Genomic DNA, 11,173 nt, shown 5'->3' with positions numbered 1-11,173 from the left:
AATAGGTATAAGCTTTCTCACCAACTCATTAAATTTTAGAAGGAGCAATATTTCATCCATTGTCTCAGTTCTAAACAAGAAGATAGGAACCACTCACTGGTTTTGATGCGGTTCGAAAATGCAAACTGGATTTTGTAAGATCTGCCACATGGACTTAAAGGGGGAGAATAGTTTTCCAAAAAAGAAAATTAGAGAAACCGATATCTTAATGTAGTGGACAACCTCAAAACACGAACTAAAGACACAGAAGTGAAAAAATATATCCCTCTCTAAGTTTTTGCTTGCATCACAGGAAATTTTGAACCACAAAAGTTTTCGCACCCTCTTTCTTTTTTAAGATTGATATGCTCGGGACGGTCTACCGCCTTCAAAACAAAACTTGACCCTTTTATAACGCTATTTCCTAGCAACAGAAACGACACATGTTGATTTTTATGTTGTACTCTTACTATCTCAACCAGAAAATAGTTTCTTGAGGAAGAAAAGAGGAAGTGATTCAGCAGAAAAACCCTCGCACTTCCTCTGATTTCAATTGGCTTCCTGTAAATAGAACCTCGATTTTCTTTCGGCTTTTGTAAGGCCAAAAAACTCACACAAATCCCAACCATCTGAAACACTTCTCGAAACCATGTCAGCAATGAAACTTCTCGATTAAAAGAAAGCGGATAGGTTAGAGTGGGTATTTGACAGGAGCATTACCTGTAAGCGGATTGTGGTCAAAGATGGTTCATCGGCACTGTTTTGGGGGAATCTACGTAATGACACATGTATGATGTAAATGTTTTAGCACGTACCTAATAACTTGCCAAGGGCACCCACGCAAGCAAAGCGCGGGAGTTTTGCTGATGAGAGATTTTCGATCCCTAGCCAGGAGTGTGACAAGCAAAGGACGAAGGCTTGTCAGAGGGGGCTTAACTCCCAGAAGTGATTAACTTGTAATTTCTCCCTACATTGCCCTACACATTATCCAGCATACACTTTTGTCATGCGAATACTCAACTTTAACAGATAGAGGTTGTAACCTTTGATCTAACACCAAATTCTCGTAACTAATTTACAAAGAAATTTTTAGCAGCTAGAGGGGAGAATTCACAATCAGATCTTGGAGCTAAGATAAACTGGTCAAAAGAGAAAGCTGGTGACGCAATCTCATCAAGGAACAGCAATTTCTGACTAAACCAACACTTACCAAATCAAATATGGCACAAAATCAAGTCTACTAAAGCCTATGGGCTCACTCTCGCTGTAAGAGTCTGTAAAGTTATCGAGTGAGCAAAGAAACAAAAACATCGATAATGACGGAGAGAAAGCAAAGAGATAATCTTTATAGCTTCTTATAACGAGGGATATCCCTATTTTCGAATTTTTTGACCCAACAAAGGATTATTTCACAAGAAGTGGAGACAACTTCCTTTCAAAATCTGTTCCCTTAGTATTTGACTGAAGGTTTGAAGGAAACGCGTTAAAAAGGAAACGTTTTAGGGGATATAGCGTTCCTCGAACGATGAGACAATGCTTCGTTCTGTAATATTGGACGTACCTCTTTTCACTTATGGCAGCGTTGTTTGGCATTCTAAAGTAACGAATGAATGTTTATTACGTCTTTTACGTCTCCAAAAGAGAGCAGCTAGGATTATACTCGATGCAGAACCACGCGCCTCTTCTGTTGTGCTTTTCAACCAATTGAAATGGCTGCCTTTTTACGCAGAAACTCGTATTAATAAATGTGCAATATTATATAGGAGAATTGAACACGCAGTGCCAGAGTATCTTATATGGACTCCTTGAAACTGAATAGCTCTCGACATTCACGTAATACCAGGTTTGCCAGCTTGAATTTTATTTCGCCTAAATACAAGAGAAAGACTGAAGGAGGAAGCTCGTTTGTAGTGTCTGCAATACAGGCCTGGAACAATTTAAATTGTGAAATAAGGAAGCAGCCGATTGTAAAATGTTTTAAGCGTGCCTTGAGAAAGTAATTTCTACAAGATCAAGCTCACTTGCCTTACTTTTATCCATAATTTTTATTGAACTTCATTATGTATTTATTTGTTCAATTTTTATTATAGAATTATTACCTGTCCATTGCTTATAGTTTAATAATGTAATTTTTATTCATATATAGCAGAGGGCCACAAGTTTATTAGTTTTTAACTATTATGTGCTACCCTCTTTAAATAAAGAGTACTCAGTACGACTGCTACTATTGAGGGATCTGAGTGTTCAAAGCTTTAAAGGCAAGCATGATATCGAGGGATGTCGTTCACTGCACAATAATATAATAATAATAATAAAATATTAATACTAATAATAATAACAGTTGTAATTATTATTATCATTATTAGGGAAATGACAAGAAGAAGTAGACTCTGTGAGAGTCTCCTTCATTAGTTTTACAGCTTGACATGGCTAAGCAGACGTGTAAAGCTACCAATTTATATCCCAAAATTGTCTGCAGTTCTTTCTTTTTGTTTACAGAAGGACCTTAGGAGCTGAACGGATTCAGCTAACTCACCAAAGGAAGGAAAAAACTCATCGAGTCACACCTTACAACGAATATTTCAATTTAACAGACATAATTCCTGATCGAGTACCTAATATCAACGATGTCAACTTCGCTCGGTATGTTTTGAAATTGAGTTCTTCAATGCAGGGCATCACGTTTTCAATTATTTTCATCTCCAGTTCGAAATATCGATAAAAATATTCGAGACAAGAAGCTCACGGAGACAGACAGACTGATTGACAACCACTGCTAATTTTAATCATGAATATCAGCATTAAAAATTCCGTGAAAATATTTATCAAGAGGCTAGAGTGTCATCGATTTTGTAATCTGTTATCGTAAAAATACCCTACAAGTGACCTGGCTGAGAACAAATCACTTAATTGTTTTTCCATTAATTTCCTCTCTACCTGCACGGAAACACATTTTTAATCCCCCTGGGAAAATATGACCCAAAAAATAATTCACTTCATTTCCTTTGTCGATATTTTGAGGAACAATCAAGAATGCAAGGAAATATTTGAGTACCCGCCAAAGGCGCAAGATCAACATTGTTTGCCGGGTTCTTAAGCCCTACAATGAAACGTCAATGGAACGTTAACTTCAAATCCAAGAAACAAATTCCCTTCTTATCGATCTGAATAATCCTGATAAGCTGACTTGGAGGATTTCCTCCAAGTTAATATCTTGCAGAGTAAACTAATGAATAAGAATTCTTCCACGCACAAGACGAATGCTGATTAGAGAGGTTATCACATACACGCTTTGAGTTAAAATAAAACTTTAGATTCAATGTCTTGTATACAAACATTTGAACTACATGAAATCCACAGCACGCAATAGACTATAACCCCTTTGTACTTAATAAAACACGTTTTAAAGATGTTAAACAAGATTTGAAATTTTTTTCTTAATAGGAGCTACTAAAGGGATGTTTATCGACTTCAAAATTGGCTCAATGTAAACAAAAGTTACCCAATACTTGAAGCTGTGTAAAATTTAGTTTTTTAGGTTTCCATGGCTGACTTTTATTTAGTTAAAACTGATTTAACTAACTAAAGCATGTTTTGCTGGTGTGAATGAGGTATAACATTGGTCGCACTTCCTTTTGTGGTTCTGATCATTTTAATTCGCTGCAGGCGATTACTTACAACTGGATTCAAAGCATGACAGTCCGAACGGAAAAAAAATCTGAAGCTTACTGTTTAAGTAAAATCAGTATCTGTGTTCTCCATACTGTTCTCTATCCATTTCCTTTGGACCTGACAAGGAGATTTCGTTTAACAATGAAAGCTTCTTAGGTTCGCGATTATTTCCTTTGTTTTCATGATCTTTATGAATGATTCAGCAATATTTCTGTTAGGAGAAATTAGACGCTGGTCAGTCGTAAGGTTTTGAGGGCAAAGGTCAATCGATTTTCAATCAGAAGTCTTGCTTAAAGAAAACCACAAAGAAATGAAAGATGTTGTTTTATATTGTACTTTGTTTGTCTTTATTTGTTTGCAAATATCATGTTTGTGCGCGAAAAAAAAAGAAATCTCACAAGTACTTATACTTTATCCCACCAGCATCGAACGCAAGGCTCTGAAAATTTTGCATCGTTGTCACAATCTTGCGTTTTTTTTTTTTTCTATTGTCAAATAACAGCAGATGAGTTTACGGCATTTTTACATGTAAAATCATGACCGCAATCCTGCGCAAGACGGTGACTTTTTTGTCCTCTGCTTCTCAGAATTGACTGCGTGAAAAACTAAATGGTCAAATAAATTCAACCGGAAAGTGAATTGACTTTAAATCGATGGATTTTTTCGATAAACGAACCTCTCTTTACTCAAGGTATTGGTCAACACCGTAAGATTTTTCCTTTACGTGTAACATCAAGCATCTTTTCTGATCGCACCAGATACACCAGTGTCAACCAATAACCGACGGCTCCAGTGGCCTGGGTAATTCTGCTCTGGCCACCACTGTATAATCACTACAGTACTTTAAAACTGACGATAAAGCTTCTTTGTCGAGCTTATAGTGCTCCGCAAGTTTTTCATCTGTCCACTTATCAGGATCCTCCAATCTCTTTGCAAAAAGTTCTGACAATTGGACTGAGGTAATTTTCCCTTTCGGCACCACGCCTACCTGACGGGACATCGACTCGCGGGATACGGGTAACTTTCTGTTTGTCTCCTGCTCTCCTGTGATAGGCTGAAACATGTGTCAAGGGTTTTGATTAGTTAGATGGTCCACCGAGGCAGCTACTACTTTAAGTTGGTATTCACACGATGAACACCAGACAAAGAACAAATTCACAGGTATTGCTCTGTGAGAGCTGCACAAAAAAAACCTACTTTTCTCTACAACTCTATCAGTCTAATTATTATATCCATTGCAAAATCAAGAGATTGAAGATCAAAACTAATACAAATAATAAACATCAAAGTACCACAGATTTATCACCATGGTCTTCTCTCTTTCTCCTGTGGGATCAGGATATAAATAATGTTTATGGAAGGAATTCACACCACTAATGAATGGAATGAGTTATCAAAATTGATACTGAAGATAGTCTCCTTGACCTAAAACAGTCTTTGGGTGCTAGAACTGAACAATTTCAAATACAAAAAGTCTCTATCCAATTTCATACCTTCCCTTCCTGGGCATCCATTATTTTGAAATCCTTTAGTCTGCCTAGAAGGATGTCATCTTTTCTGTCTCTCTGTTTAAACAGCTCCTTGTTATCTAGAGACCAAAATTGATCTATCAGGTTTCAGTAACTTTTTCTCTAAACAGCTGCTGATGGAAGCAGAAAACCTGCTCTCTAAACAGCTGCTGATGGAAGCAGAAAGCCTGCACCTGCTCTCGGGCTAAACAGACTACAGATAGAGGTCTGATAGGCAGCAGCAGATTGCCGCAAACTGGCGTTTATTGAAACCCCTGGATTAAGACACTACTCAGCTACACAGAAACATAAAATGTGGATTGTTTGTGTCAAACATAAACTGCATTTTATTAACACATGTCAAATAGACTTTGCAGCGCAGCTCAAATTAAATTTTCCTCCAATCACGGGATTGTACAGCAATAAAACAAACCATGCACTAAGGTTCTGCCCTTTTTCAAGTCTTCAGATTTCAGGCATCCAGAGGTTGAAATATATGCAACAAGTTACGTTATACTCTTCCTTAGGACGGACACCAGATGTTGCTCTTCTAAGGATTTACCTTGGAAAGTGTCGATTGCACTATTCGATGTAAATATGAATAGCGCTAGATCTCTGTTTCAACACTATTTACCTAGCCGAGTGTTTTTGTATAATCTCCGAGAGGAAGTTGATTTGACAATAATTATTAATTTCTGAGGTGCACTGAAAAGCAATTAGACAAGATACAAAGCGGAATGTCATAACATGATGCGTTGATTGTACTGTCCAACATTAATCTATATCATACTGCATTTCAAATCTCTTGATATGCCGATGACTAGTTAGTACATCTTTTGTAAGTCAGAACTGTTCAATTTTACATTCACACATCAACATAAAAACTTAGAGTTAAGGATCGAAGATTTCAGAGATTCCAAGCAAATCCTCTCAGAATACTCACGGTTTCGTGCATCAGCTATTGCAGATTCCGAGCTAGGGTGTTTTGGTGCAGGCTTTGGTTTCTTTTCCAGTATTTTCTCCACTCTTCTGTGAGTTTCCAAAGGTTTCCTTATGAGACGAGTGGCTCGTGAGATCCCGGCGCCCATGTTGGATTTCAACTCTACAGGCGAACTCCGCTGGCTTAACCGGTGCTACAGTCGTATGACCCAGATCACCCCGGTCAAAACACGGGCCTAATTAAAACTGGAAGGCCGCTTTTTGTCAGCAGATTTCCCAATTTTTATCAGAAGATTCACGGTTCCTGATAATAGTGAGATGTCGATCAGCCATTTTATTATGAACACTTTGGCTAATGGTCATTAATATGAGCGTAAGGTCCCTCTGGAATATCCATGTGTAGGACTTCAGGATCAAAGAACGGGAGTTCTTGTTTGAAATTTTGTATCTAGCCCCAAGAAGAAACTCGAACTTTTTTAACTCAGAAAAGACCACTGAGATAAAAGTTGTGAGGGCATTAGAACATTTCCTGTTGAAACAAAACTGCATACTGGACTGAAATGCTATAACTGGAATGCATGAAGAATGCATTTCTAATTGGATTACTAATACACTTTATATTCTATGAATATATGAAGTTCATATATTTTGAACTGCGGTATTAAATACGTATGCTGCACGATCCTTCGCAGTAGATAGCGCTATTTATGCAATAGCGAAAATCAGACCTGAAAAAAAATCAGGCCTGTTCGGGATTCGAACCGCTGACCTCTGCGATACCAGTGCAGCGCTCTACCAATTGAGCTAACAAGCCAACTGTGAGCAGGCCGTTAAGTTGATTCGTTATAAACCCGTGATGATAAATCATCACGGGCGATGATAAATCATCACGGGCGATGATAAATCATCATGGTGATGATAAATCATCGCGGGTTTATTACGAATTAACTTAACGGCCTGCTCACAGTTGGCTTTTAGTTCAATTGGTAGAGCGCTGCACTAGTATCGCAGAGGTCAGTGGTTCGAATCCCGTACAGGCCTGATTTTTTTTTTTCAGGTCTGATTTTCGCTATTGCATAAATAGCGCTATATACTGCGAAGGATCGTGCATCATACACACTTTATATTGTGCAATAAGTTTTGTTTGAAATGTGGAGTTGAGCAAAATAATGTTGTCTTGTAACTATTTGAAACTTTCTGGAATAAGTTAATTCTGATCGGAACTTTTGGGGAAAAGGCTTTCTCAGGACGTGATAACAAAGAGAAATATAACGCTTTGAAAATATATCAATATCAGACAAAAAGTCTTCATTTTTTAATAACTTTAGCTGACTTAGTGTCATGTCAATTCTTTGGTCTGTCCACTCTAAAATTCACACACACGTCTTGAATGGACTTCAGCCGCTCTCAAAAACTGTAACCAATTACACTCTACGAGCACCTAAACACAGTGCTTCGTTGAATTATTCTCCTCTTAAGATGATAGAGGAGCGAAAGAGGCCACACTCGTACACAGTCTTCTGTATATGTTGGAACGCCGAGGCAACATCCTGGTCGGAAGATTTGTTAAAAGCGGACCACTTTGCGATCTCGATTTAGGACAACTAAAAATTCTGGATTGTACCCGATCTTGCGGTGAAACTAAAGACTTCTTTTTGCGTGCTTTAGGTCGAGAGCTATTTCGACTCGACAGAGGTCTGTTAATTTTCTGTATAAGTCCATTCGTTAAAGCAATTTCGTTCAGGGTTTTCTTGTAGGCCACTATATCCTTCAGGAAGTGAGGCAGTTTGAGACAGCCTTGTCGTGCAATGCGCTTGATCCTCTGCAGCTCGTCGCAACAGATTTTCCCGGCATACATTAGTTTGAAATCGATATCGTTCACCTGACGCAAAATAGTCACAGCTCCTGTAGCGGAAATGAAAAGACAAAATTACAGACTTAAGCGTAAAGGCCAGAAGGAACGAGGGTTGGGTCCGAGTTTAGCGCCTTCTTGCTTTCTCTCGTCCACTTTACGTCCACCCTTAACGCACACTTTTTTATTTTTGCGAAAATTAGTTGAACTTTATATTTTGTATTTGAAGATACCTTCAAAATAACACTGATCGTATCCACAGCCTCCTGTGTCGCTGCAGTTGGAGAGACACCTCTTGGCCCGTACCACCTGCTTCCATCTCTGCTCTGGATCGTATATGTACATCGCTAGATGCTCAAACAGCTCCTTGAAGGACATTTCAGTTGACATACACGCTGTGTCTGAAATGATGTGAAAAAAAAGCGGTGCGACTAAGAAGTTTGTTATGATAATACTGAACGCGAGGTAGGTCCATATGAGCCTCCTTTTTTCTTAATCCCTTGGCCTCTACGAGTGACCAGCATCTGATTTCTCCTTAAATCACGCCCCGAATTAACATGTTGAGGTCACGAGAATATAGGAAACGATCACCAACTGAAGAAGCTCTTGATTGTTAAACAAATTCTCCTTGTTAAACTATTAGTAAATGTATAGAGAGCAGTGCAGAGAAAATGCATACTGATGTTAGGATGTAAAGTTTAGGATAGATACATACAGTAGAGTAATGCGGGTAGAAACAGCATTTTAACTTGCGCTTGATAAATGGTATTGATCGCTGCCAGACCTTCCTCGTTGACTCTACCAGTGTAAGACCGAGGAGAGCGAAGATTGAATTTGTTCCGGTTTGAGTACCACGGCTGCAAACCATCATTTGTGGCCCGAAGCTGAAACGCGAGGTTGAAGAGTTAAGGAAAATCATTTGGAGACAGGATGACCTTCTGGTGGGAAAGGCTGTGACCTTCTGTGGGAGGAAAGAACTACATTACAAGGAAATAATTTGGATATATCAACAAAGTTGAAATGGTAAATTGGCCACCGTAATGATTACAAAAGCTGACGTTTCGAGCGTTAGCCCTTCGTCGGAGCGAATGGCGAATGGCTCCGACGAAGGGCTAACGCTCGAAACGTCAGCTTTTGTAATCATTACGGTGGCCAATTTACCATTTCAACTTTGTTGATATATCCAAATTATTTCGTTACTCCCACCGACGCAGCCCCAAACAGTTTCTTTCGAAACTATCAGCCTTTATACATTACAAGGAATTGCGAAGGTGTCCTTTAATTGCGTTTAGAATTTGCGGTTTTTGATGTGCATTTCTGGATAAATATGTTTAAACTCTGTACAAACTGCTGTCAGCGTTAAGTTTTCCTCTGATCCAAAGAAATGCTCAAAAACAAGATTTTTCACGTCCCGAGCCGTTGAATATTGCTGGTGTTGTTACGTCTTTGACACAAGGTTCTTCTATACATCTAACTAAACCTATTCAAGTTATATATCTTGCCTTTTTGGGACCTTCTCGTGGGGCGAAAATGCTCTATAAAATCAAGTTTACTTCCTTTAACGAGTTAATGCGGGAAGCCAACTTTGCAACGTGTTAGTTGTTTTATAAATAAGTAATTAGATTAATTAAGCCGCCACCACCAGTAGCTAATCAAGTCAATTACGATTCTACACACTGCATCAATCACTCAAGGGTGTCAAAGGCATTTCTTAATAATCGAAATTACCATTAGCTGCTGCAAACAATCACCGGTATTAATTGTGAATACTATGAATCACTAAGTTAATGCTATGTACAATCCCCTCTACTAACTATGGTACAATATAGGTTCGTGTCCAGTCCGCCATACTCCAATTTGTGTGTATGGACAGGAAAGCAACTGGGTGACTTGGTCCCCAACTTAACTTTCTCTCGAACTTATGTAACGTAAGTTTAGGGTTGAGGCGATGAGATAATTCTTATCACGTAGACATCATGTTTCTACTGTGCTTTGTTGTCAAAAAGACTGACAGCTACATAAACAACAGAAGTTTATGTAAACAAAGAAAAATTATATTGATGTCTTGTGATGCCAGTAGATTTTATCGTTCCCCGGTCTTGTGCGACGATAAAAGATAAAGTCAAAATCAGACGCACGTAAAGACACATTGACCTTAGATTTTCTTCCCCAAGTCATAGTCTATATTGACTTGACATTTGGAACACGAGTCAAACGCCAGTGACAAATTAACACTGCTGCTACAAGTTCCACCGCAAAATATCTAATTTTTTTAGTTTGCGACACACTCAACTGGGATCTTTTTTAGATTACGATACTTTTCTAGTTAGACCAGATAGAGAGGTACTGTGAATTGAAATAGATTCTCGCGATGAACTATATAAAGCGTTTGTGACTTGATTAAAAAAACCCTTTGCAGGAGGTGACTCTCAATTTAAACAGATTTCCGGAAGAATAAAATATAAATGACATTTTCAGAATATCTAATTACACAGTTCATAGCTAATGAAATCTTGAAGGAGAAAAAGGATACAAAATGAGTGCCAATTTCGTGGTCCATCAAACTTTTTATCCCGTGTTCTCGGAGATAAACATTTTCACTGCTCTTCTTCAGCCACAGACTAAATTTCCGTGCTTCGGGTCGATTGTAGCGTACATTGGGTCCTTGCCAGAGCATCTTCCCACTGCAGTTCAAATCACTTGTCCAGTATACCCTCAGTGAGCCATCCAAACCGTGCGATTTCAAATACTGTAGAACAGTCTGAGACGCTTGGCTAAGAGAAATCTTTTCTCCAAAAGCCGCGTCGAAAAATGTATCGCCACTGCCATAGACATCTCTGACGCGCTCCAAAATGTAACGCGCCTCTTGATAAAAGTCAAATCGAATTTCACTGTTTTTCTTGTTTGTTCCCAGCCAGTCCACAGCACCGGCGAACTGAAATCGTGGTACCTTGCCAAACTTGAGGAAGTTTTCTTTTTCCTCTTGCAGGTTGTTTATGTGATCGCTCGTTTGGTACTTAAGCGGTGTTTCGCGCAAAATCTTTACCGGTGTCTTCATGGCAGAATCGAAACTGCTACCCATTTCGTTCTCGTCCGAAGACAGCATTCGCTACTGGGACACTCCATTTTCAGAGCCACAAAAATTCATCTTGAACGCCTTACAGGAAGGGGATCTCACAGCGTGTCACTGTTTGGAAGATACTGCCGGCTTTTGTTGTGCACA

At 38.8% G+C, this 11,173-nt stretch overlaps 2 protein-coding genes across 2 annotated transcripts; both read right to left on the bottom strand.

Annotated features, from left to right (window-relative positions):
- Window positions 1-3,969: 3,969 nt before the first annotated feature.
- Window positions 3,970-6,273, bottom strand: LOC111322488 (NADH dehydrogenase [ubiquinone] 1 alpha subcomplex assembly factor 4). The gene is made up of 3 exons (XM_022925593.2): window positions 6,103-6,273; window positions 5,145-5,239; window positions 3,970-4,705 (listed from the first exon to the last, which is right to left on the bottom strand). Exons 1-3 carry the CDS (start codon window positions 6,245-6,247, stop codon window positions 4,421-4,423), a joined length of 525 nt encoding a protein of 174 aa, XP_022781328.1. The 5' UTR covers window positions 6,248-6,273; the 3' UTR covers window positions 3,970-4,420.
- Window positions 6,274-7,381: 1,108 nt separating this feature from the next.
- Window positions 7,382-11,056, bottom strand: LOC111322529 (microtubule-associated tyrosine carboxypeptidase 1). The gene is made up of 4 exons (XM_022925638.2): window positions 10,484-11,056; window positions 8,666-8,834; window positions 8,184-8,351; window positions 7,382-8,003 (listed from the first exon to the last, which is right to left on the bottom strand). Exons 1-4 carry the CDS (start codon window positions 11,054-11,056, stop codon window positions 7,573-7,575), a joined length of 1,341 nt encoding a protein of 446 aa, XP_022781373.2. The 3' UTR covers window positions 7,382-7,572.
- Between the last annotated feature and the right edge of the window lie 117 nt (window positions 11,057-11,173).

This window comes from Stylophora pistillata, chromosome 8 (assembly GCF_964205215.1).
Source record: "Stylophora pistillata chromosome 8, jaStyPist1.2, whole genome shotgun sequence".
In the NCBI taxonomy this organism is placed as follows: Eukaryota; Metazoa; Cnidaria; class Anthozoa; order Scleractinia; family Pocilloporidae; genus Stylophora; species Stylophora pistillata.
This window is presented reverse-complemented; position numbering and strand designations above follow the sequence as displayed.